Genomic DNA, 27,274 nt, shown 5'->3' on the forward strand with positions numbered 1-27,274 from the left:
GTAATAATGCGCCTTACAAACAAAGACAATGTTGTTACAAGTTTTGTTAGCTGGAACCTATCTAATTCTTCTATCACTTCTGGTTTACTGAACACAGATGGATTAATGGTACGTACTTTTATTTTGATGTGTCTAATACAGGATATTAATATTCCTCTCATGAAAAGTGAAGATAACGAATAGTGATCAAGCTCATTCATAATTCCTATAAGTAACACAAATTTGATAGGTGGACAAACACGGATCCCTGGGCACACCAGAGGTGGGATCAGGTGCATAGGGAGAGTAAGCATACTTTTATTCCATTCTGACAATGTATCATGTTCATTGTTTTCATATTTAGACATCGTCTGGCATAATCTTCGTCAGAATTCAGAATAGAAGTGAAATTCTGTCCCCAAGTGAATGACCGAGGTTCTTTGTATTTGGGCCTTTTAGAATTAATGATTTGAGGTCCTCGTTTTCAGCTATATCATCAACATTACATATCAAGATACAATATTCCAGGTATTAAAAGGTAATGTAGAGTAACATAGCAGAAATGCCTATCGATCGTATTGTGAAGTGGATATTTTTACCTGCTTTCAAAATACAATCAAGGAAATAGAGAATCAACGGAAAACGAGGCTATTCAGCTGTGATGTCAAACTGGGATCACATATGGTGGGTAGTATGAAAGATATAGAGACCAACAGTAGTTTATGCAGTGCTTTTAGAGTTATTTCATCGGATTCAGAATAATTGAAGGTTCTGATTTCGAATTGGAGACACTACCATACCTTTTCGAGCCGGGGCTGACCTTGACCAAAATTGTTCACCTCAAAACAGCCCTACAACCCAGGAAGAGCGAGTTGGAAACAATACGTTATTGAATAACTGGTTAGTTCATTATAATCTATCGATACGTTTTTGCTATCAAATAAAGAATTACAATACATGTAGTTTTAATAGTTTGTTTGCACATCAATCAAATGAGAAAGAGACATGACAAATAAGACTGTTTCTAAAAATGAAACACGATAATGGCTTTGAAGGCCTTACCCCTGATGGTGCGCATATGAAGGAGTGAATATTGAGCTCCCAATACATTAAGAACCGATACTTATGACGTGAAGGCATTAGTTTTTCAGTAAAGGGAAAGTCAAATGTTATATATCTTGCATGTTTTGACTAAACCAGATATACTTGCGGCCATTGTTCTTCAATGTCAACAGAAGTATATCTGTTGTTAGGAAATTCAACAAGTCATAGCAGTGATAATTTGTGCATCAAGTAATGAGGTCAGAACCTACGAATAACATATTCTGAAAGTAAGGCATATCGGAATGATTGATATCTTCCATTTACAAAGTAATGGATTCTATTTTGATATTCATTGGTGGGCGATGAAACAACTTTCATCCATACTTCATTTAGATAGCGGTATGTTGTCATTCAACAGCTTTATATGTACACTACTGACTGTTGTAGTGGATGCAGAACAATTGAATATAGATAAACCTAAAACAAATTCTGGAAAGAATTTCATTCAGGATGGGGGTATTACAGTATCAATACACTTAAGTAATTTTCACATGCCGAGGAAGGTTTGATACACTAGCTTAACCATTTCAAGTTCGATTTTTTTTATTTTAGGGTCAACAGGTAAAGGGACATGGACAGGATTTCAGCTGAAAAAGTTTCAAATTTCAAATTTTATTTTTCCATGTCTAATATTTGCAATACTTAACTGAAGTTTTTCTAATCGTAAACCGAAATTTCAATATCAGTTGTTGAGTTACAGGTGAGACACAGCACTTGCAATTCTTTGATATGTGAACAAGGCTCGTGTCATGTTTTTGTTTACATATACATGTAGATTGCTTACTAGAAAATATGATGTTTAAAACAAAATGAGATGTGTTAAACACTTTAAACTTTTTAATGGTGTTCAGAATTAACTTGTAATTTGAAAAATCTGCTTTAAACGAAACTTTTACAAATACGTTTAACCTATGTAAACAAATACATGGCACGAGCCTTGTTTACATAAGAAAGAATTGTGAGCTCTATATCTCCCATTTATCTCGACAACTGACATTCAAATTTTCCTAAACATTAGAAATAACTTATTAAAGCATTCTATACTTTAAAAATGGAAATATAATTTGAAAATGTTCATCTCAAATCGTGTCCATGTCCCCTTAAGATTAGTATGATACTTCAAAGAAAACGCTTTTCATAATAGATATTATACGGGAGGGGGATCTTTTTTAGCTATAAGTTAGAACCCCGGGGGAAAATTCTTGCAAGCTCTGATTAGTTACATTAAAACTTCTGAGTACATAATTATCTCCCTCACGCATAGCTCTTATCCTTAGAAAATTTGATTCCACTTTTTTGGCACTCTGTTTTTCCTTATAATAACTCTAAAACTTCATTGTTATTTCGGATTTCAAACATTTCGGTTGAGCATCATTGTAGAGACATAATTTGTCGAAATGCGCATCTGGTGCATCAAAATTGATACCGTATAAGTTTTACATAAAAGACCCACATCCTAAATAACTATTTATAAATAATTGCATCAGTTAAATTTACAGGTGATTAAATCCCAAGAACTCGTAGCTCAGTTAGAACGCATAGTCACAAAATCTACAGCAGCAAGAAAAAAGATTATGCATTAAAAAAAATAAACAATTTTATTTCACTAACATATGCACGTAGCTATATCACAGTTCTTGTTCTTTTTGTAGACAAATGTGCTACATTGAATATCGACAGTCAGTATAGTGATGAGGATAATTAGCGGGGAAAAGCTCGTGTTCCTTTGCCTGCCTGCGTTGTCAGTGTAATTAGGACAACCTATCCTGGGGAAAAGGGGAGCGTATCATGGATTTACTCCCCACTAATTCCGCCTGGCATTGTGCTACATTCTCCTGAAGTGGTGGCTGTCATTGTAAATATATGTACCTAGATTGAAAGACAAAAAATCATAGAAATAGACTGTGTTTATAGGTAAATTTCACGTATTTTTATTATGCATTTGCTAAAAATAATATATTGATATAGTGCATAATTATTTGGTGTTTGTCTTTTTGAAACTTCAAATGATATACATAAGATATTGCAGTGGCGGATCTAAGCGGGAGCGCAGCCAGCGCGCGCCCCCTAAAAGTTTTAAATTTAAGGTAAATCTTGGTAGCTTGTTTAGAAAAATGTACTAAACAATAAAAGAAACAATAATTTCTTTCACTCCGGGAGAAATAAATGCCAAATTAAATATTTTTCAAAAAAACCCTTAAAATATGCGTAATTTTACTGATTTCATCTTATCAAAAATTTTAGAAAATACATGTAGTACAAATGACTTAAATAGGAGACATAATTCAAGCCCTATAAAATCTATAAGGTACAGGAGCTTCCGGGGATTTCGCCCCTGGGCCCCCATCAGGGAGTCGCCCTGAAGCCACTGTGGCCTCAAGGCGGCCCCCATACCCCCTGTTTCATAAAGTGGCGTTCACCGTAACCGCAATTCCTGGATCCGCCCCTACATTTTGCTGAATATTTACTATGTACAACCCAAGGAAAAAAACAAAACAAAACAAAAATACTCAGGGTTTTTTCTAATTCTAATGGCCTACAGAGTTACAAAATTTAATTATGAGAAATTGCTACTTGGGATAATTTATGCTGCGTAAATGAAAACATCTTTTCACTAAGAAAGAAAGAAATCTATGTACTTTTGTAATGATAAAAAGTGGCCAGTTTCATGGATACACTCCCCTCTAATTCCTCCAGTATCTTGTGAATATTTCCTGAACATCTTCACCCTTCTCTTGCCGAATAAAGATGAGGTGGAGGAGCATATCTTTGTTAGCTTACTTTGAATAACAAAAGCTCATTGAAATCTCATTTTTTTTTCATTTTTGATTAATCTTAATTTGATAAGTTGAATGAAAGATGACAAATGGTCAATTTTACTTCTCAGTAATGATCAAATTTACTTTCAAGTAATGTCAATTAAAAATGATTAAAGATGAAATTTACTTCCAAGTAAAGCCAGTTAGGAATATTAAAGATGTGTAATGATGCACTTTACAGTCCAGTAAAGTCATTAGACGTGTACGAAATTGAAAATTTGACGAAAATCTAGCTTGGATTTCATCTCCAAATCGCACCTGAACGTATTTTTGAAATGATCGGGTCATAACGGGTATCGCACCATTGTGGAAAAAGGAACAAGAGTGGAAATAAGCAGTTGAATGTTATTTATTTGCACTATACATTAGAAGTTTACTTTATGACAAGTAAAGGTGAAATTTCAGGACTTCACCTATCTGCTTTACTTGATTCAATACTAACTTTAATGAACCTTAAAGTGTTCTAAAACATGATTATTTGTTTCTTACACCCTTGCACGAAACTCAACAACACCCTACTTTCTTGAAGTGTCGGATCGAAGAAGATACAATGCCAGTTCAGAAATTTATAAAAGCACTAAAAAGGCCACGACACTATTGGTTATTCAAAATTCAAATTTTCGACGCAACCTGCGTCTTTATCAAGAGACATATACATGTAACATAAACAAATAACACACACCCCGAAAAAACGACAAATATATATATATATATATCCCTAGCTCTGATTTTTAGACGAATTTGATTCCAGTGTTTGGCACTCTGTCTTTCTTTTTAGTTCTTACAAGTTTACTGTTCTTTCGGATTTACAAAATTTTGGCTTGAGCATCAATGAAGAGACATTATTTGTCGAAATGCGCATCTGATGCATCAAAATTGGTAACGTATAAGTTTTACATTATGATCCTTGGGTCGAGTCCTCTGCTGGTTGACTGTTAGTCCCTGAGGGTCTCTACAGCCCAGTAGCTAAGTATTTCGTTACTATCTTGAAAATACGGATGCATATTTAATTGCTGTGATGAAATTTAGAAATTCATTTCAAAATTAATGATTATCTCCCTCATGCATAGCTCTGGTCCCTAGATGAATTCGACTCAAATCTTTGACACTCTGTTTTTCCTTTTATTTCTTACATGTTTATTGTTATTACGGATTTTCAGAATGTTTGCTTGAGCATCACTGAAGAAACATTATTTGTCAAAATGCGCATCTGCTGCGTCAAAATTGGTACCGTGCATTTTTTAGTTGACTTACATAAAAAACTACCCACTCGCTTCAAATGCCTACAATTCAGAAACTAGATGTGATATACATAACTTGCCGGTCTCCTTGAATAGATTAATGTTTGAACTACTTGCATGCGAAATTGCAAGCCACAGGTTCTTGAAATAACAGAGATATACACCACCATTCTCTCGATTTCACGTGTTTGTTTTTACTAGGACATTTCCCAGTCCAGGTCATCGGGTGGATTCTCGCCTATGACAGTAGCGAAATTCAAACTACTGTGGAAGATTTCGGACTCATCAATTAAAACTTCACATGAAATATACGCTACTTACTTCCTCATACTTTAATAAAGTTCTCTATGTTCGCCGTATCTAGGTCGCTTATTTTACAAAACATCAACTCCTGACTCTATCTGCCATTTTGAGAAACACACTAAAGACCCGAAATACCTAAAACTTTAAAGAAGGGCAAAATGGGTAAAAATAATCTAAATGAAATGAAATAAAGAAAAATAAAAAATTAAGGAAGCCAAAACTTAATGTTGAATTTCCTTCTGTAGGTGCAATATTACAAAAATAATGTTTTGATCAATTTTAAGGACATTTAGATTTTAAATATATCGGGTATTTAGTGATCTCATTAAAATGGCAGATCTTGTCAACAGTTGATGCTGCTGGGGAAACAATGAGTCGTGTAACGTACTCAAGAAGAACATTATTTAAGTATGAGGAAGTAAGTAGCGTATAATTGATGTAAAATTTTAATTGACAGGTCCGAAATCTTCCACATTAGTCAGAATTTCGCTGCTGTCATACTCGAGAATTCATCCGATGACCTGGACCGGTAAATGTCCTAGTAAAAATAAACACGTGAAATCAAGAGAATGATGACGCGTATCTCTGTTATTTGAAAAACATGTGGATTGAAATTTCGCATGCAAGTAGTTCAAACATTAATATATTCAAGGAGACGGGCACATTATACATATCACACGTAGTTTCTGATTTCTTAGACATTTGAAGCGAATGGGTAATTTTTTTTATCTGAGTCAGAGTTAGGCACCTTTCTATTTTATGGTATCACAGAGTTCGGGCTCAAAAACGGCTTAGTCCCTGTCAGTGAGCTTTCAACATGTCCCTCACCATTTTAATGTTGACAAAAACCCAGTGATTGAAATTTTTAATTGTTATGCAACAGGAGTTCCATGTAACATTAAACGGAACCGTGGATTTCGGATGGAATGCCAAGACAGCACCTGGTTAAAACCAAATACTTTTTGTGCAGATGAACAGAAAATATTTTCGACACTGTTTATGAAAGTAAGATCTACTCGATTTTTTCCCCATTAACAAATTCATGGTGATTTGCTAATCATTTATAAAAAGTAATTCCTTTTCGGAACTTTATGCAGATGCAAGAGAAATATTCCTTGACTTTTAATTTGACCAAGTTTTTGACTTTCGTATCGACATTAAGATCTTGCTCAAGGTAAAACTTTGGTACCAATGTGAAAAAACCCACTCAATTTCAAAACATCAGAAAGGTTTTCTTTTCCCATGTTTTTTTTTTTTACAATATCATCTCTGCCACTGTAATTACACACAACAATGTACTGCTTGAAATGATTTATTTATTGATTGGGGAAATCAATATAACAAAAACATGGATTTAATAATTTAACAATTGAATGATAAATCAAAGTTAGTATTAACAGTGTTTTTCAGTTTAACGGCATTTGCTGTCAACCTCCCAGCTGTTAACGAACGGATCCACATCGTTTACAGTTCGCCGTGATGATGTCATCATGTCGTCATACACTTCATTGTTGTTGGTTCCAAAAAGTCCACCTACTTTTCCGTGGTACCATCCACTTACAACGAGTTTAAGTTGATCTCTTGGAATGTTATAGTTGACGGTGAATCCACGGCCGTACACGTTAAAGGACTGCTCCTCTGAAACCACACTTAATTCTCGAGATCTGTATGGGGTGCTGATAATTTTTCCATCAACACGAAGCTGCAATAGAATTTAAAGTTTTGGAAATTGGTTAAGGATCTTAATTTTTTATGTCGGGGGAAAGGACGAATGATACCCAATTGAAATTCAATGCAAATAAATTTAATTATTCAAAGAAATTCATACCTTTCCATTGGGGGCGATTTGTAGTTTCTGATTGGCTGTCATGATGATGAGTTGTTGTTTGTCTTTTCCGAGGAAATTCATGATGACAGAGAAATTTCCATCAGTGTAGTCTCGTGCTAGAACATATGAACATTTTCCAGAGAAAGCGTACTCCTCACCATCGAAGGTTGTGACGCGGTTGCCATTCAAAGTAGCAACAGCTGAAATAGAACGATGATATTAATTCATAACTGAATATATACCAATTACAACAATGAAATAACAAATTAATTCCAGAAGATATACATGTATTACGAAGACATTTCAGTACCTCTGAATGGTGGAATCCAGTTAGAAACATCAGAATCGGGAATGTACTCCGACAGAGATCCCCATTTGTTGGAATATTTTGGGACATAGGAGTGGAATCGATTGACATACTTGGCGACTGATATTTTAGGCAGTTCCCTCAAAGACGGCATAGCTAAAGGCAGGTAAGTGTCCATTTGTATTTCCCCTGATTTGGGGTTAAAAACAGTAATCCTAGAGTTTTGAAGGTTGGAAATGGAAGTCTTGAGAATCGCAAACTCCTCCTCAATGTCTTTTTTGATCATATCAAAGATGTTGGTCATGACAGATTTGATATTTTCCTCCACTTCCCAAAATTTGTATGCGTTTTTAGCCTACAAATGTATGAGATACATGTAATATATTCATTCCGAAACAGAGATTTAATATTGCGATTTTAAAATCTTACGATAAAAGCAAATTGTCCTAACCAGTTGATAACTTTGATCTCCAGCCTGTTTAATGGTTTTTAATACAGGTCCATTCATTCTAGAAGCGATTTGGTCCCTGGCATTGTAGATGGCGTTTGTATACTGACTAGCCATATCTGGCACTTCCATTTCACTAAGTGTTCTTGAATATACATCGTACTTTGATTTTAAGTACTCAGATACGTGGTTTCCTGATAATGTGGACACCGCAGCTTCAATGAGGAAGATGGAAATAATAAATAGAGGGAAAAGGTGCAACATAAGCATTCATTTAGATCAATATTAACCTAGTAATAAAAAATCTTAAAACTACCTTGGTATTTTTTCATAGAACTTTCAATGACAGCAGACAATTCAACAAACTGTTGTTCAATGAAATTCATCAGTTCAGCATAATTCTTGCTGCCTCTTGATTCCATCAGCTTAAAAACAAAACAGAAACAGTATACTTTCTGCATAATATCACCAAACAGAGCATACAACGTTTGGGGAAAACATGTCTTACTGTAATTATTTCCTTGGTGGCCTCCACGTAAACGTTGTACGCTTCTTTACCTGGAAAATTCTGCCATTCAACAGGGTTGCTTTTAATTATCTTTCTGAAATGAAAGACAAACCGAATGTAAAATAATTAAGAAGTCTTCCAAGCTTTATTTCGTATTTTGTTGCAGTTTGATTGTGTTTTCTTTTCTCATTTCTTGAATGGTGTGTAGTGAAATACCTGATGAGTGTCATATCAACACTGGGATAATTCTTTTCGATTTCAGTCATGATCTCCTCCATCAATTTACCATATGGGCGGTATCCCTCACTGGCAGCCTGACGGATCAAATTGTATTTGGAATTCAGTTCGTCACCCACGGCTTTGGCTGCTTCAGAGAAAGCGGTGTTCATTTGCCTGCTAGCCAGAGCTATCTTTGCAAGTCCAGATACCTTTGAATATGAAGATAAGAAATAAATTAGAGTGATTTCAAACACAAGAAACGAGTCTAGCGAAATAGAAAAAACAACTTTTCCTTATAAATGGAATCCAGGTATTACTTACTTTGAGATCCTGGATCATGGTAGGTCTCCAATGAATACGAGTGTGCAGGATTCTTGATGTATTCAATCTCATTGCTAGGAGATTATCTGTAATTCTACGAGAATTTTCATCTCGGTACACCTCGGCAAGAATGGCACTGTCGTTCACGTACTTAGCAATGAAGTGCAACACATTCGCTGGGTTATCTGAACAAACAAATATTTTGTTAATCTTTGAAAAAAAAGTAACCAGTATATTGTCGAGAGTATCCAATGAAATTACACTTTACCTATGTCATAGTTAATTTGTGCATCCAGTAATTTGTTTTCAGGGTCGAAAGTGATGCGAGAGTCAATTTCCTTTGTGTTATCGTACATGTTGCGCAAACTCAGTCTGTATGGTTTGGTTTCGATCTTTCCGGACATAATCATCGATTTAATGGGTGAGGTCACCTGGAATATAAAAGAATATTGCAAAATAATTACAACAAAATAGAAGCAAAGATATTGGAAGGAAGTCCATTAATTTAACCTACTATTTACCTCAACATTTATTTGGCGACGAAGGCTGTCGATTTCTCCCATCAGAGCAAAGTTTTTATTGATACGTTTCGATGTTAGGTAGTCAACCTTGATTCCGCTGGAGTACTTTTCATCTGACATTCCAACATGTGATTTAAACTGAACATCAACACTGCTGAAGATGTGCCTCAGTCCGAAGCTAAAGGTATAGTTTTTGTTGGATCCTCTTGAGATGTCTTCAATTCTGGAGTTGATGACAACGGTCTTGTCTTCGTCTTTAGAATATTTGAATTCTGTCTTCCCATCGAAAACAACGCTTCCTTGCTTCAGGGTCATTTCAGAGTCTAATTTCACATCCTTGTAAAAAAGAAACATTTAATATTTATCAGTTAGTAAAACAATTTTGATTCAGTCTTTAAATGTTCAAAAACGATATTTTCACAATTAATAGTAGTTACCTTGCCAATGCTTGGGATTTCAAAGGACACATCAGCTTTCATAGAGTCTCCTTGAGGAGTAAGGCTGGCACTGGCACCAATTTTCTTGGATGTGTCTCTGTCTGCATCCCACATTACAGACCCATCGATAGACTTCTTGCCATATTTAGTCTGATAGGATCCAGACAAAGCAATGCTTCTCTCTGGAAATCTCAGCTTCAGGTTGTTTCCATTTTCATAGTTGCTTCGACTGTGGACTAGTGAATGTTCAGCATCGATTCCAAAAATTTGAGAATCATCAATAAGGATATCCCATGACGAAAGCATGCGGGAAGATGACATTTCTCCTGATCCCTTGATTTCAACGGATTTGGATGGTGTGGAAACTTTAACTGTAACTTCTTTTCTCTGATTATAAGAATCGGTGACATATTTAGTTTCAAATTTCGCTTGTCTCTCTGTTGATGCTGTGTCCAAGTTAATGGAAACAAGGGCATATTTGACGGACTCGGACATCTCTGCTTCCCCATCGAATTTCATTGGTTGTGGCTCTCTCATCACGAAAGACATAGAGTGTTTTGAATCTTTAGCATAAGCAAATTCCGTGTCCAGTAATTTTTCATCATTAATTTCGGCAAGGAGGGATTGTTTGGCAGAGTCGCTGGATTTTTCGCTGCTTCCTTGGATGTTAAGACTTCTCAATTTGCTAAAGGGGGTGCTGATTGTTAGTCCAGCTTTGTGGGTGGTGATTCTCCATGTCTCACTTGTGGAATAGGTTGCATCAGACACAATGGTATGTCCTTTCATCCATGAGGCTTTCATGTGGTTTCTGTATTCATTGCCATTTTTATCGTTTTTAACACTGAACCTGACGTTTTCAAGTCCACTAATATCACTGTTGAACTCAAATGAGCTGTCGATATCTGACATAGACATGTATCTGAATCTAGCATCAGATTTTGCATTTCCAATCGATGTTTGTACATTGACACTAGTGGTGAAGTCCAGGGGACGTCCGTTGTGAGAAACCATCAGTTTTGTGGATTTCAAACCAGAAAACGGAGTAGATAAAGCAACATTGAATGACATAGGTGTTGATTCAAGATCGATCGTAGACTGCAAATTGATGGTATGGTCTTCCCTAGACAAGGTCATTTCGGAGTTGTATTTTCTTCCAGTTGTGGTAGTTTTGACAGTTGCTTTCAGATTTTTCATACCATCGAATGGCGATTTGAAAAGGATATCTACTTCCATTGGACTGAGGGAGACCTTCCATGCAGCTCTGATATGTTGATCGTTGCCGTATCCAACAGAAACAATTGATTCGATGCTGTTCCTGTTTGCCCCATGTTTTACAGTAAGCTTTGTTTGCTCAAATCCACTGAATGGGGTTTTAATAACCAAGACAGAGCTGATGCGACGCCAGTTTCGCCTGAAAAAATTAAGTGTTCCCTCCATTTTCCCCGTGTTTTCATGCTGGAAATCAGCGCTTGTCCTAAACTGGTCAAGGTCCCCGCTATGTGAAAATTTAGCATCAATATTACGAAGGTATGGTACCGGTGATTTGACTGACAGTGAGCCCTCAATAGCGTCTGTGTTTTTGAACTGTACTGATACAATTGCTTCCTCAGTTCCATACCTTGTGGAGAAATCGGTCTTGAAGTCACCAAGTGTTCCTTCATGATGTAGTTTGGTCATTGTAGTGGAAGATATTCCGTCTATGGTGTATGTAGTTGTCGCTGTGAAGTCAACCAACGAAGCATCATTGTACTGTAAAGTATTTGTTTGACTGAAACTGTATTGACTTCCAACGGAAAAGTCCGTTTGTGATTGAAATATACCGTTATCTGACGACTGTGTGTACGTGGTAGAGATATCATTATAAGGACTTTGGAGTTTCAAGGAGTGTTCTCGTGAAGAATCGCTGACTATATTACGCAATGAGACTGATACAGTTTGGGAGGATCCATAGACAAGGTTGCTGGACACTTGTAAGTTTTCCAAAGCTCCATCTTTGTTCAATGTAAAAACTGTAGATTCGAAACCAGTGAAAGGAGACTTAAGAGACATTGAGACTGATACTGCGTCAGAGGTATCCAAGGAGCTATCGAATTCGATCTTTTTTATATTGTTTCCAACTTCCAAATGAGTAGTGTATCCATTGGAGGACCATGTGTTTGATGTTGAAGCACTCAAAACTTCAAAATCATTGATAGGGGTCTTCATGTTAAAGTTGGCGTTCAGGCTTGAATCTCGAAGAGAGACAGATAGATCGGCTTCTAATTTTTGATTGCGGAATGTTCCCTCCAGATGGGAAATGATGTCCCGTGATGTCAGCTCATGGGTGAACTTCATGTTTTGTTTCTCAAATCCCACGAAAGGCGTCTTTACGACGAGATTGGCTGACATTTGGGGTTGAAGATCAAAACTGATGTCACTTTCAATTTTCTTTCTATTAAAGTTTCCTTCGGCATGTCCTCGAAGACCATCGGAAGATTTTACAATATCGACACTGAAATCCTGCTCTTCGAAATCTTTGAATGGGGTTTTCAGAGATACCTTAAACTCCTTCTTTAATCCATTAATGACAGTGAGATCAAATTCAGATTTCTCTTGGTTGAAAAGTACTTCGGCGTGTGTTTGGCAACCCTCACCTGTAGTGTCATGAGAAAACAAAACTTCTTGTTCCTGATAACCTAAGAAAGGTGTTCTTACTGCAATATTTCCCTCCATTTTTCTGTTGTTTCTAAATGAGATGTCCATTTCTACAGTTTTTTGCATGAGTGTTCCTTCCACTTGAATTTTTGGTCCTTTCTTAATAAACTTAATGTTCTGATTCTCCAAATCAGTAAACGGCGTTTTGATCGAGAGACTCCCTTTCTTTGCTGAAAGTTCGCCATCAACTTCAATTGATTTTTGCCTGTAGCTGCCTTGTGCATGGACTTTCTTATCATCAAATGTAAAGCTTAAACTTTGGGTCTCAAAACCTTTGAGAGTCGATTTAAGAGACAACAATCCTTGATTGGATGAGAGCTCGCCGTTAAACTCGATCGTTTCTTGCATGACTGACACGATGGCATGAACCTTACCACTTTCAACTCTGAAGGAGAGTCTCTGACTTTCGAAACCAGTGTATGGAGTAATGATTTGCAGATCTGCGTCAACAATTGTATCGATATTCAAACTGGCTGTAAGTTCAATCTTCTTCCTCTGGTAGGTAACTTCTGCACGCGTTTGATACCCACGAAGGGTTCTCTCGTTATCTATGGAAATTGCTTGTTCTTCAAATCCTGGGAAAGGTGTTTTTAATGAAAGCGTGTGTTGGATTCCATTTCTGGTGAAAATGGAGTACTCGAGCTGAACAATCTTTCCTCTAAATGTTCCCTTTACTTGAAGGGTCTCTCCGTTTACAGTGAAGAGTATTTCTTGTGTTTCGAATCCTTCAAATGGAGTCCTTATCAATAGATTACCAGCCTCAAAATCCACATTTGCATCGACTTCCACTTTCTTGCCACGGGCTGAAGCCTCGAAATGCGATTGGATGCCAGTCTTTTCAAAACTGTGGACAAAGGATGCTGATTGCTTTTCGTAGCCAGAGTATGGTGTTGTGATTATGACAGAACTAGTCGAACCTGGTCTTTTGTTCAATGTAGCCTCAACAGAAATTTCATCCTTTTCAATTCCGACTTTGGCAACACTCGAGATACCATTAGCATTTACTTCATGGTTGAAAGAAGCGGTAAACATGTTCATTCCTGCTATCGGAGTTTTGATAGTTGCACTTGCAGATATGGATTTCTTGTTGTTGAAGGCGGTATCCATTTCAACTGTTTTACCTCTCATCGTTCCTTCCACATGATTTCTGAATCCCCATCCAGAGCTGATATGGTTAAAGGCCAATTTCATTTCCTCAAACCCATTGAAAGGAGTTTTCAACACAATGCTACCTTGGAGTGGCGTTTTGTCGAAGCTAAGATCTGCAGAAATACTCTTTTGACGGAAGGTAGCTTTAGTTGTCGTCTTTAATCCGGAGGAAGAAAGAGAGTAAGTAAAGTCAGCCTTAGATTCTCTAAATCCTTCAAACGGTGTTGTGATGATGAATTTACCACTCATTCCATCATCAAAAGCAATTTCAGCAGCACTGATGATAGATTTGTCTCCTGAATGCATGTTTATACTGCTTTTCATTTGGCCATCATTGTTTTCGTGAGTGAACGAGGCACCACTAGTTTCACTGAATGGAGTTGATAATCTTACAGTTCCTTCTTTAATTCCATTATTAGAATAGGTAATGTCTGCTTGAGTATTTTCTCCATTGACATTCAGTTCAGCGTGGGATTGCATGGAGCTTGTTGACTGTGCATGGGTGAAAGCTCCAGACAATTTTCCAGCTATGCTTTTGATGTTGAAAGATACAGAAATAGGTTTGAAGTCATAAGAAATATCAGCAGATAGCATTTCCTTTCCGGATAAGCTGATTTTTCCATTGCATCTAAAGTTGTTCAGATCTCCATCATGACGGAAATGAACTTGAACATCATCTAATTGACGGAGTGGAGTTTTCAAAGACATTTGTCCGCTGACTGACGACAGCACATCGAGGGAGGTGTCAATTTCTATTTGTTTTCTTCCACTATACGAAATTTCTCCTACAGTTTTAAAGTTTGTAACTGCTCCATTATGTTTCAGCATGACTTTGATATCTTCAGAGAATGGAGTTTTCAGAGTCACGAAGCCATTCATCCCACTGCGTCGATCGAGTCCGAAATTAGCTGTCACTTTCTTACCGTTGAAACTGCCTGAAGACTGGATATTGAAATTCTCTGAAGTACCATCTTGTGACACGGAGACTTGAATGTTCTTCACCACTGGACATTTTGATTTCAGGGAAGCTTCGAAGGATAACGAAGAAACGGTGTTAAAGGAAAGCGTTCCTTGGATTTTCTTCTCCCCGCCATAAGTCAATTCAGTGCCGCTCTTGAATCTCTGACCTGATCCAGCATGATTTAGTTTAAAAATGATATCGTCAGAAGATGGCCGTTTGATGAAGCCATCAATGTTTACTTTTCTGTCGGTGTCTACGGTCAACTGAACTTCGGATTTCTGGCCTTCAAGTGAATAATCGGCATGACTGTTAAAATTCGATATTCCTCCATTATGTCGGAAGGAAAAGTCACTCTCTCGATAATCAGTAAACGGCGTGCGTATGGCCAGTGTTCCCTCAATTGGACCAAGGCTGTTAAAGGTCACGTCACCCTCCACTTTTTCACCATTAGCAGATACCTCAGCATGGCATTTGAAGTTGCTTATTCTTCCTGCATGGGAAAATGAAGCAGATAAACTGTTGATTTTTCCGAATGTGGTAGTCACTGCTGCTCTGCCAGAGATGTCGTTAGTTGAGTCGAACTCTGTTGTAAATATAATATTCTGTTTGCCATAATTCATTTGTACATCTGTCTTGAATTGTCTACTTGTACCCGAGTGTTTTATAGTGGCTTTCAGAGGTTTTGTGTAAATCGTATCTAAGATGAGTAATCCCTGCACCGGAGAGGACTTCAGAGAGAATCTTCCATCCAAAAGACTTTTACCTCCGTATTTGATTGTTGAAGAAGTAAACATAGGAGAACTTTTATGAAGAAAGGTACCCTCAATTGTTTTGATGTATGGCGACTTGACAATTACTTTTCCTTCCAGGTTGGCCAAAGAACTGAAATTCACGTCCATTTCAGATTTGTCGTTGTTGTGTTGAAATTGGAGATGGCTTCTGAAGTTGTTGAATGTTCCGTCATGCGAAATACTGCCTTTCAGACGATGCATGAATTGAAAAGGAGTTGTCAACTGCATATTTCCTTTGATGTGATCAATTACGTCCATGTCAATGTCACCGGTAAATTTCTTGTTGGACCCATCAGACCCTTCGGCATGGATTTGGAACTTCTTCCATGTGCCTTTGTGAGAAAACGATCCTTGTAGCATTTCATAATCTTTGAACGGTGTTTGGACTGACATTTCAACTGAAATATCAGACTCAAAATCCATTTTCAGGCTCGAGGCAATTCTCTTTTTATTCAGGAACATGATATTTACTTGGTTGTTGAAATTTTGTAAGGACCCATCATGTGTCACAGACAGTTCAGTATTTTCAAACTTCCTGAATGGAGTTTGAAGTGCAATTGAGACAGCGATCTTTGGATCTATGGTGAATATAATATCTCCATTATATAGTTTCTTCTTTCCTAATGTTACTTCTCCGTGACATTTAAAATCACGAAGAGTCCCTTGATGAGAAAGGATGACTCCTGCCTTTTTCAGTCCCTTAAACGGTGTTTCAAAGGAAATATCAGCTTTGAAATTTGGTCGGATAGACATCTTAAGATCTGCAGTGATAAATTCCTTTCCAATTGAACCACGAACGCTTGTTTTGAAACTCCTCTTATTTCCGCTGAACTTCCAGATTCCCTTTATCTTCTTGTACCCGGGAATTGGGGTGGCCATGTTGACAATAACAACAGAAGCTGATCCTCGTTTCATGGTAATATCGGCTGTATATTTGTTTCCTTTGCCTAGAAGTGCGTTTGTAATTACTCTCATATTCGTTGGTTTGCCTTTCTTGACAAGAATAAGTGTGATGGTCTCGGTGAATGGATTTTGAATCTGAATTTTTGCTTTAGTGCTCTTCTTATTTACCAAATCCGCATTCAATTTAAACTGCATTTTCTTGTCTACTTTTACAGCACCTGTCGTTGAAAAGCCTGAAAGATCTCCGGAGTGTTTGAATGTGGCTGATACATCCTTATGGAATGGTGTTTTTAGTGTAGCTGATCCAATCAATTTCTTTCCGTTTGAGAATGCAACAGATGTTTCATATATAACCTTTCTTCCTTTTTTCAGTGACGCACTGGTATCGAAAGTCTTAAGTGAGCCTTCGTGAGAAAATGCAGCCGTCATATCATCCACAAAGGAAGATTTGAATTCCAAAGATCCGATAGTCTTCTTTGCATTTTTGAACATTGCAGTGATTGACCCTTTATGTTTACCATATTTAGCATCGGCAGTGATTTTGAAGTCCTTAACTTTACCAGCATGTGAAAAAGATGTTGCAAAGTCATCTGTGACTGGAGAGTCAAATGATAAGGACCCTGTCCATGTTTTGGCGAGTGAAAGCTTAGCATTGGCCTCGTACTTCTTGGATTTGCCATACTGAAATTCAGCCTGAGATACAAAATCTGTCATTTCTCCTTTATGCTGGAATGACGCTCTCATGTCTTCTGACAAAGGGGATTTGATGCTAATACTACCAGTTTGTTGGCTATATTTGGCATCCAATTCATATTTCTTTCCTCTGCCATATAAAGCATCCAAATGTGAGCTAAAATCGGATATGGTACCCATATGTTTGAAAGAAGCGGCTATATCATCATGGAGTGGAGATTTAATCAAAATACTACCAGCTGATTTGCCATAATTTCCAGTAATTTCGTATTTCTTTGACTTTCCATACTGCATTTCAGCGTGGGAAGAGAATTGGGAAATGGACCCTTCGTGGTTGAATGCAGCAATAAAATCTTTTGCAAAGGGAGATCTTAGTACCAAAGTTCCTTCTAACTTCTTATCATTGGAAAAGGTTAAGTCTCCTTGAATTTTCTTTCCTCGGGTGTATTCAATCTCACCATGACATTGGAATTGACGACTATTGCCGGTATGACGAATCAATGCTGCAGAATAGGGAAGCTCTTGGAAAGGTGTTGTGAGAGCAATACTGCCTTCAAGATTTTGAAGATTTGGGCGTAAAGTAGACTCCACCTTAATTGTTTTACCTGGCAAATATTCAACACTCAGTTCGGTAACTTTCTTTGCCTTTTGGTCATTATGTGTAAATGAGACACTGCTTTGTTTATACTGCTCAAATGGGGTTTTGACCTGGATGCTTGCTATTATTCCACCGTATGAACTCCATTGAGAAGTAACGGACATAGCTCCAACTAAAGGATCGACCATCAAATTAGCACTGGTATGGAATGATTTGGAATTGCCTGAGAACTCGGCACCAATGGTCATTTTGCGAAGATTTCTATGTGGTGTCGTTAAAACAGTGTTAAAACTCTTCTTGTTATTCCATTGTCCACGATTTTCCATCGTGATGGAATCTCCAGATGGTAGGACGATGGATGATCTTGTAACAGTTTCACCTCTTTCGTTGGATTGGTCCATACTAAGCTTCAACTTTTCTACTCCAGGTATCTGACTTACTAGTTCGACTCTTCCGCTCATCAGTCCAGTTGGAAGGAAATCAAAATGTCCATCTATCATACCAAGGGATTTCTTGTTAGAAAGATATTCAACTTTACCTGTTAGAGGATAGCGATCATATTGAGAGGAGATTGACAGGCTCTTAGTGTCTCCATGGCATGAAAAAGTGTGACTTGATGTAGCAACTCCGTTGTGTCGTTTATAGATGTTCACCAAAGAGAGGACTTTCCTTCCTTTACTACTGTAATTGATCTGGTTATCGATCATTCCAACACCGTGTTCATGCGAAATCGTCAGAGCAATGTCTTCAGCAATGCTAAAGGGAGAACGCAAAGTTGTATCGAAAGATAGTGTTCCACGTGGAATTGACATACTCTGCTTTGCATTTACACTGAAGTCAACGATGCTACCATCGGATCCAAATTTGAAAATAGTTTGGATCTCTTCAAATGTGTTTCTGTGAGCCCAGGAGGATTCTACTTGTCTTGATGGACTGCTTAGCTTGACATTGCCACTGCTCTGTAAATTCCATCCATTTCGAAAATGCATTACCTTTCCAAGGTAGCTGTAAGTGTTTCCGTTGTGCTCGAAAGTAAGGCTATTTTCAAATCTCTTTCCGGTGTCAACATGTTTTGCAGCAAGGTAGAGAGATGCTATTTGTTGCAGAGTTGATTTCATACTCAGTCTTCCTGTGATATCTCTGAAAGAAGACGTCGTTTGGTCAGCAGCAAGCATATCCGCTTGAAGGAAATCCTTGTTCCAAGACAATTTGATCATACTTTCAATTCGTCCGGTCTTCTTGTGCTTCATTTCGACTCCAGATCTTTCAAATCCTGGAACTGGTGTTTTTAAATCAAGACTTGCTTCAAAATCATCCCATTGCAATGGCCGTTTCACGGAGAGGGTGGAAGACATGCGCTTCATTGGTTTCCAGTCAATCTCTATGTTTGTCGAAGATTGTGTTTTGTCAAGTTGATGACCAGCATTGATATTAATGGATTTGTAGTCTTTGAATGGAGATGCAATTTTCAGACCAGCCTTGTAGCCATTCTTTTCCTTACCAAACATAGAGTCTACGGAAACTTTTTTTTTATTCCATTCAGCATGGGCATGGGTAGAATATTTAGCTCCACTCTGGTGTTTCAGATTAATACTGCCCGATCCCAAAGGACTTACTTTTGAAATTGTAGCTTCCAAGTTCTCAATTCCTTCAAAGGTAATGTCGCCTTGTAGCATCAGTTGTTTTGAAGGGTCTTTATTTGCATCCCATTTAACATCCAATTTGCTGGAGTACACTGGCGATTTCATTCGAGTGTCAAACTCCGCTATGATTTTGCGGGCGGGATTTTCGATATCAGCTGCCAACTGGATTCTAGATCCAGGACGGACCAGAGAGGACAGGGAAACTGCATATTTTGTTTTGCCATATTGAACTTCAGAGTTGGCCTGTAGATTTGTAGGAATGAGTCTGTACTGTCCTGAGACAGTCAACATTTCGTAGGAGGGAATGTTGAAAGAGGTAGAGATGTCGTATTCCTTTACTGCAACTTGGCGTACCTTTGTTTGGATGACGCATTTCTTTCCGTTTTCCAGTTGAATTGTGATAACGTTGCTGCATTTCTTGGCGTTGGTTTGATCAAAGATATTGCTGATGACAATATCTCTGCCTGGAATAGAAATGCCTAGTTTACCTACCAGACTTCTAAATTTCTTGGATTTGTCTTTAAGCTCCAAAGAAGCACTGTAGGAGGATTTCGTGCCAAAGAGGACATCCAAGGAAGAATCAATTGATTTGGAAGTCTGAACATGTTTTCCTTTCATTTGATAGTTCACACCCTGTAAGTATATCAAAAATCAATATTGATATCTCAAGAAAACTAGGAACATAGTACTGAATATTGAATTAAATGATATGGAAGCAAACCCTGGTACTTGGGATTTTACTTACAAGGTACGGGAAGATGAATTTGGTGTTAGCGTCAAGATTGAACTTCTTCTGTTTCTTATTCAGAATATGATTCATTGCAGTGGCAATCTCAATCCGCTTTTTCATATCTTTCTTGTTTGCTCCGTATTGAACAATGACAGTGGCCTCGGAGTGTTTCCAGTTCTTGCTGATATCGAAGTTGACGTTGACGTTGCAGTCAGATTGCTGTTTGAAGCTCAGAATCCTGAATCAAATAACATTTTTAATTGAAAAACATTTAAATATATCTCATGCGTATTGCATGCATCCTATATATATATATATATATATATATATATATATATATATATATATATATGATTTGTAAAATATCAGTATTTATGGATACAAATTTTTGCCCTAATCCGGAGTTATTTTAATCTTACATGTTTCCTTTTGCAGCTGAAAGGCTCTTAGTGTTGGCAACATTGAGTTTTCCATTTAGAGTGACCCTGTCTCTTTTGACACGGGGAATGACGTAATCAAGTGTTGATCGTACTATGGCTATTTTCTTATTTTTCAACAGGAACATGGAAGTTAACTTTGTTGTTAAGATGGGAGATTTGATGTCGATTTTGGATCGTATTCCTGTACTCTTTTTGTTACTAGCATCTCTCAGTTGAACTGGAACGATAGATGAACATTTGTGAGTATACTGAAGTCAGATAAAAGCTAGCGAAAGTATCATCTAACATTGACTATTTCTGCTTGATTAACTTACCGAAGAATTTCAAGGGTTTGGAAACGATGCGATCAACAGTTAAATCGACCTTTAAAGCCTTTCCGCTTCTGTATTCAGCTGAACCTCCAAAGCTTATGAGTTCCTTTTCAGGTGTTTTGATGGATAGATATGGTCTATACTTAGCAGCTTTCTTAGTAGCATATTTCTGAACTCTGGACTCAATCACATACTCTTTCTTCTTCTCAAAGCTGATACTGGCTTTAGCTAACACCACCACGCGCTTTGTAGCATAATTTACTGAAACGAAATATATAATCCTGAAAGTTTAGGCCATCAATCCGAGAGAAAAAAAACCCCGAAAATAATTGTAAAGAAACGTGATTAAGAAGTGACAATTTTTCAAAGTGTGAACTAAATATTACCTGAAATCTTAATTGGTTGTTTGGATACTCCGCTTAACACCAAATTAGCGTCTAAAACTTTCATTCCTTCGTAGTTGATTCCTCCTTTAAGTTGGATGGGTTTCATTTTGGGAGCAGATATCTCCACATTAGGTGTATAAGTATAAGAGTTACCCTTCCTCTTTTTTGCCAGTTCTGCAACTACTGAGTATTCCCTCTTATTGTGGACGAATTTTCCACTAACATGTTTCAGATTTTTTTCATTCTGGAGTTTACCTATGTTAAACATTCAAAGAGTATTGTGAATTATGTCTGTCAAACGGGGATTATAATTCATTGTATATTAGCTTGATATTTTGTAGCATACCTGTAAAGGCATATTTACTCCATGGTGACTGTAAACCAAGCTGAATTTTAGAGTCCGCTTTGTTCAGAAGAAATTCTGCGGAAAGAGCCCTGTCAATTCGTGATCCTGGTGTGTCAAAAGCCATACGGATGTTAACGTCCTTCTTGCTCTAGTGACAGAAAATAATGATACAAATTTGGGTTCGTTTCCTCAAAAGAGAAATAATTGTCAATGCTATAACTGTACGTGTGGAAAACATAAATACTTTACCGAGGTAAACCTAGCCTCTATATTATATGACTTGTGCGAATCAGCTTTCAACAGGGATAGATCAATATTCACTGGTCCAGTCAGAGGGAAGTACGGGGCGTTGGCATCAAGAGATGCATTGGGAAATTGAATTTCTCCGCACAATTTCAGTCCAGTGACTTTGGAAAGACGGGATCCAGTGCATGTTTTGTGAGTCTGCCTATTTTTTGTGATCATTTTTTGTTCTTTTTCCGCATCTCGGTGAACAGTAAAGAAAGCAGTCCTACAAATATTTCATTTCAAAAAAATTCCCTTTTTGCTCTGTAAATACTTGTAATCAGTCAATAAATAGCAATCTTAGAAAATACCGTACTTCAGGCTAAATATTTCCATTTTGTCTTTCGGCATGTCCAAGTTGGCATTGAAAATTTTTCCATCTTGCAATTCTAAATGACCTTTTAGCAGCGTGCTGGAGTGAACAGTTGACACCATTTTCAATCCGCTCTTTGTCACAAAAGCATCGACACTCATCATACTAGAGATCTCGACTGCAGCACTACAAACAAAATATTATATATATTCTCAATTTAGTGTATTAGTGTATCATTCTTTTGTTATCTGGATGAAATGTACGTTGCAATGCGAGTTTTACTTAAATGTCACAGATAGATAAGACGATTTGTTTGAAGGCAAAAGCAATGCTCTAACCTGGGTTGAATTGATCCACTAATAAGAAGACTACTCGGACTTGTACCCAGCTTTCGGAGATCAGCCTTTCCGGAGGCTTTCATGTCAATTGTGGCTGTTCCGTTAATTGTCAAATTCAATGGGAATCCAGCACTGGTTGGAATAATCATGGAAGTGTCCAAGAACATGATGTTCTGTGTGAAGGAATAGTCGTGGTTTTTAGACATGCTGATCAACATCTCTAGAATGTTGAAACTATCTCCACTCAAAAGACTCTCAAATCCGTTGAAACTGTTGTAGGATAATTCGTTTCCAAACATTCGCATGTATAGAGCTCCTTTTAGTTGATCCATTCCCATACCGAACTACATGTATAAAATAAACCTTGTATATGATCTTTTCAGAGAGTTAAAAATATCCAAAAAGTCACATAAAAAGAATATGAATGTAAAATGTAAAAATGTATACCTGGCTGTCGATTTTCTTCATTTTCTTGGCATCAATACCTTTAACAACCTGGCTGGTTGCCTTCTTGACATCCTTTTCGGTAAAATACCCATTGGGTCCAAAGTAGGATTCCAAGAAAAACTCCAGACCTTCAACTCGTCCTCCTATTTCAAGAATGTTAACAGATCTTCCGAACAAGTCTACTGTCAGGTTAGCCATCAGTGATCGCGGAATGAATGATTTCGACGACCAGATCAAATTACTTTCAACTGAAGCCCCTGTGTTGATTTTCTCGAGGAAGAAGGATCCTTCGTAATTTCTAGAAAACTTTCTCTTGTCCATATCAAATTCTTTTTTCAGGTACTCGTTTTCCAGGATGGATCTGATGTCCTGTTTCAGTGGACTGGAGGATTCCATCAAATTTGTGAGATGAGACCAGATGAAAGAACCGACTTGGTTAACCTCTTCTTTCTCCAGAGCGTATTGAAACGTAGACAGAATGCTTTTAGATGGACATTGCATCAGGGCCAAGTAGGCGGCTATTCTTAATTCAGAGTCTTCTTCTTTGTCATTGAAAACTTTCAAAGCCTGACTTCTCTGTAATGAAGAATCGTCGTAATATTAGAAGTCATTTATACTAGTTTTGTTTGTACATATTTTCATTCAATGTCCTAAATTAATTAATATAGTACGTACGTCATTCTCACAAGATGCACGACGGAAGGCCTCGATTGCAGCAATTCGTACTTCAATTGGGTTGTCTTTTCGGGAGATGCAGCTGTTGAGTGTTGCAGTAGCTGAGCTAATGTAACCAGAATTCCCAAGAGCGCGAAGCGTCAAGATGATCTGAAAAATAATAAACGAAAGCAGATGAAAAATGAAAAGATGAAAATGCAATATTGATATTAATCAAGGATTACTTCTCAAAATGGTTCAAAATCATACTAACATTGTCTTTGTTGTTTTCGTCAACGTAGCAGCCGTATCCAATTTTATCCTCCAGAGCAGAAATGACATTAGCGATGTCCAAATCGTTTTCACAAGCAGCGTTCTTGCAATAGGTGTTGACTAAGGAGCTCACAGCCAGCAATGCCTTACCATTCTTCTTCAGAAGTGGCTGTGATGGAGACAAGTGTTAGAATATTTCTTTGATATGAAATAAAGATAATGTATTTTCACATGTACAAATTCTTACCAAGACTTCTCTGATCATATCCTTCGAAGGACTTTGGATAAAGGCCAAGGTCGTCAACCACATGTCGGCCTCCATTCCTGTCACCTCATTGTCGTTGATCATTTTGGTAAGCATGACAACAGAGGCTGATGTTCCAACCATGGGAACTGCATCCATGAAAAACTTCCTGGAATAGTTATTGAAACATTTAATTATATCAATATAATACAAGTAACGTAATGTTTTATAATAAGACAGTTGCTTTGAGAGAGATTTACATGTTACCTGACTTTCTGGTTGTTGTCACTGCAGAGTGTACCACTCTGTATGTTTGAATAAACGTCATTCAGAGTTTGAGAGTCGGCTGCTCTCATGATATACACAAGATCGGAGAAAAGACGAGGTGTCTCAGGGCGAATATCCTCCTTTGTTTGGATGCAAATATTGACCAATTGTCTTTCAATGTCTTTGCGAGTTTTCATGTTACTGGCAGCATCTGAGTAGTGCTCAAAGTTCATGTCAGTCTTCCTGCTCACAGATCCTGTCAAAATTGAAAAGAATTCAGTTAGGGTGAACATATTCACATTGATCACTGCTTTTCAAGCAACGTAGTGTACCAATATTGAACTTACTTGCTGATGATACTCCACTTTTCTCGGTCGTGTATTTCAGTGTCTGTCTGCTCTCTGTGATAGCGCCACTTGATTCTCGTGAAAACGGTCTAAACAGATGCTGTTCTGTACAGGAAGATCCTTTCAGGATTCCAGATTTGCTAATTTCCTGCTGGCAAGAGTGACTACTCTTCATGACAGGCAAAGACTGGATTTCCTAAAGAGAAGGAACCGAGTGTATGATAATTGCATCAGTGAAAGGAAATGACACTAAACAACAACTAAACCATAAACAGAACCCGATATCCTACCGATGGAACTCTGTATGGTGTTCCTTGCAGAGCTGTTTGGAATCCTTGGCGTTCTGTGCAGCCTAAAAGATTCTTGTGCTTCTTAATGGTCACGGTGTACCACCCATTCTCGGACACTGTGTAGTCAGCATCACATGTTCCTGTCACGTCAGCCTGGAATTAATGTACAGATATTCATATCGATTTCTCATGCTTATATCCGTGTCGCTTTCTCTTCATCACTTAGTTAAGATGAAAAAAAACCCAATAAACTGTCTTTGATGCTTACCTCCTTGACTTTCTGGTCAACCTGTAGATCTTCCATTGTGTTTTGAATGAGGGAAAGGATACCTCGTTTGATGTTGAGAACCCAGGTCTTCTCACTCTCAGTTGGACACAGAGACTCAATGCGACCATCTTGGAAAGAGAATCTCAGTGAATTCTCCTCCAACTGTTTGCTGAATTCTCCGGACATGGCTGACAGGACAAAATTTTCTGGTGACTCGGGGTTTCGCTCGTGAAGCTGTACATTCTTGACCTTCAGAACAAGGTCACACTTTGACAGAACTTCCACTTGAACTTTGGTGGTCATTTTCATTCCCGATTTCCCTTCAGACGCCCCCTGAATGAGAGTGGTTGTGTCCACATCGTAGTCGTATTCGTAAGTAGTTCCAGGTTGATATCCGAATTTTGTAGAGTCTGAAAAAGGAATGATTTATGCTCTAACTGTCATGTCCCGAATATTTTGCAGAAAATACTACACAGCAATCGTAGACATAATGACAACACAACGTTCAATATGTACCTGTGCATGTTGTTGAGCATGTATCACCTGATGCTATATCATTTATAGGTCCTGTAGATTAGAAAGAAAAAGCATAGGTATGTATGAAAAAGTAAAATAGAAAAAGTGAAATTAGAGTAATTAATGTTGAATTTTATAGATCGTCATTATCAAGTTCCAGGTTTAAAATGTTAGAATAAAATTGACTTTACATGTATATTATAACAATCTTTACGTTGCTAAATATATAGTCAAGTTAATTTTAGATAACTACGAGATATATCGTGTTTAAATATTTTAACACAGAGTACTATGTTGGAGTAGGTAGATGGTTAGTGTAATTATAAAAAAGTCTTTGTTCACGCACTAAACTAATCACAAGTTCTTAAAATGTTATTGCTTTAGTGTGCATTACAGGGCAAGGTTCAAAGTCAACAAACATGTTCACTACTTTCCATATGAACAACAATCATTACACGACACAATCGTAATAAACATTCCTACACACGACTGGGAGTCAGTTGATGTACTTTACATATTGTTAACTAATTAATGAAATTCAAATAATACAATATCATGCAACATCATGATAATTGAACACTTGTCAAAAATATGTTTTAATGAGATATACATTTTATATACATGTACACATGCCTACATACGATTTGTGGTCGGCTGATTTTAACTTGAGATATTGTTAACTAACGAGTATGATTTAAATATAATATTATGTAAGATCATAATAATTCAACACTTGTAAAAAGTACATATGTTTATGAGATATCTATCCAAATATAAATGCCCAAACACGATTATGACTCATTTTAATGCAAGTATTATTAAGTAATGAATGTAATCTAAATAATACAATATTATATATAAAAAGGTTCAACACTAGTGAAAAGTACATGTTATTATGAAATGTATTTCATCTTGATTAAAGAAAGACAGAGAACAATCATAAACCAGAAAGTTATTTAAAAATTTTTAAAATGATAATAGTATATTCTGTTTGATTTCAATCGAATCATGTCTCTTAATGATATCATAATTTATATACTAAAAATAAGATTTAAGAACTTACCCGCCCAGATTCCTGCCGTTAAGGCTAGAAGTAAAAGTAACGTTCGCTCCATCGTGGGAGCTTGACGGTTGCTTTTCTGTGTTTTAGTATCTGGATTGTACGGTCGTGAATTTATACTAATCCAGTGAGAGTAAAGTACGATGATAAGAAATGATGACGAGGGGACACCAGTCCTGATACTAATTGTGTGTATGTAGCGTTATCAGATCTTTGGTACAAAGTTTTCATCAATTCAAATAATAGCGTTTATCGACAAATTCAATTCATTATAGAGATACTGCATATCAAA

General features: G+C 37.2%; 1 protein-coding gene across 1 annotated transcript; it reads right to left on the bottom strand.

The window, feature by feature from the left end:
* Window positions 1-6,742: 6,742 nt before the first annotated feature.
* Window positions 6,743-27,066, bottom strand: LOC130054813 (uncharacterized). The gene is made up of 29 exons (XM_056165726.1): window positions 26,986-27,066; window positions 25,923-25,973; window positions 25,407-25,816; window positions 25,139-25,291; window positions 24,849-25,044; window positions 24,502-24,757; window positions 24,238-24,403; window positions 23,992-24,159; window positions 23,739-23,888; window positions 23,064-23,639; window positions 22,617-22,960; window positions 22,282-22,464; window positions 21,930-22,191; window positions 21,681-21,828; window positions 21,335-21,589; window positions 20,952-21,209; window positions 20,617-20,854; window positions 20,213-20,435; window positions 10,036-20,100; window positions 9,599-9,934; window positions 9,346-9,508; window positions 9,078-9,262; window positions 8,754-8,965; window positions 8,538-8,631; window positions 8,346-8,454; window positions 8,033-8,244; window positions 7,585-7,936; window positions 7,275-7,474; window positions 6,743-7,148 (listed from the first exon to the last, which is right to left on the bottom strand). Exons 1-29 carry the CDS (start codon window positions 27,035-27,037, stop codon window positions 6,858-6,860), a joined length of 16,308 nt encoding a protein of 5,435 aa, XP_056021701.1. The 5' UTR covers window positions 27,038-27,066; the 3' UTR covers window positions 6,743-6,857.
* Window positions 27,067-27,274: the final 208 nt, after the last annotated feature.

Source organism: Ostrea edulis, chromosome 5 (assembly GCF_947568905.1).
Source record: "Ostrea edulis chromosome 5, xbOstEdul1.1, whole genome shotgun sequence".
NCBI lineage: Eukaryota > Metazoa > Mollusca > Bivalvia > Ostreida > Ostreidae > Ostrea > Ostrea edulis.

What these genes read in the sequence shown, in the direction of transcription:
- LOC130054813 (XM_056165726.1), bottom strand. Translation starts at nt 27,037, where the DNA reads ATGGAGCGAACGTTACTTTTACTTCTAGCCTTAACGGCAGGAATCTGG. An exon ending in TCAGCTGCAAAAGGAAACAT is followed by an intron (nt 20,436 to 20,616) that starts GTAAGATTAAAA and finishes TATTTGATTCAG; the next exon opens with GATTCTGAGCTTCAAACAGC. An exon ending in GTCGCCAAATAAATGTTGAG is followed by an intron (nt 9,509 to 9,598) that starts GTAAATAGTAGG and finishes TTTATATTCCAG; the next exon opens with GTGACCTCACCCATTAAATC.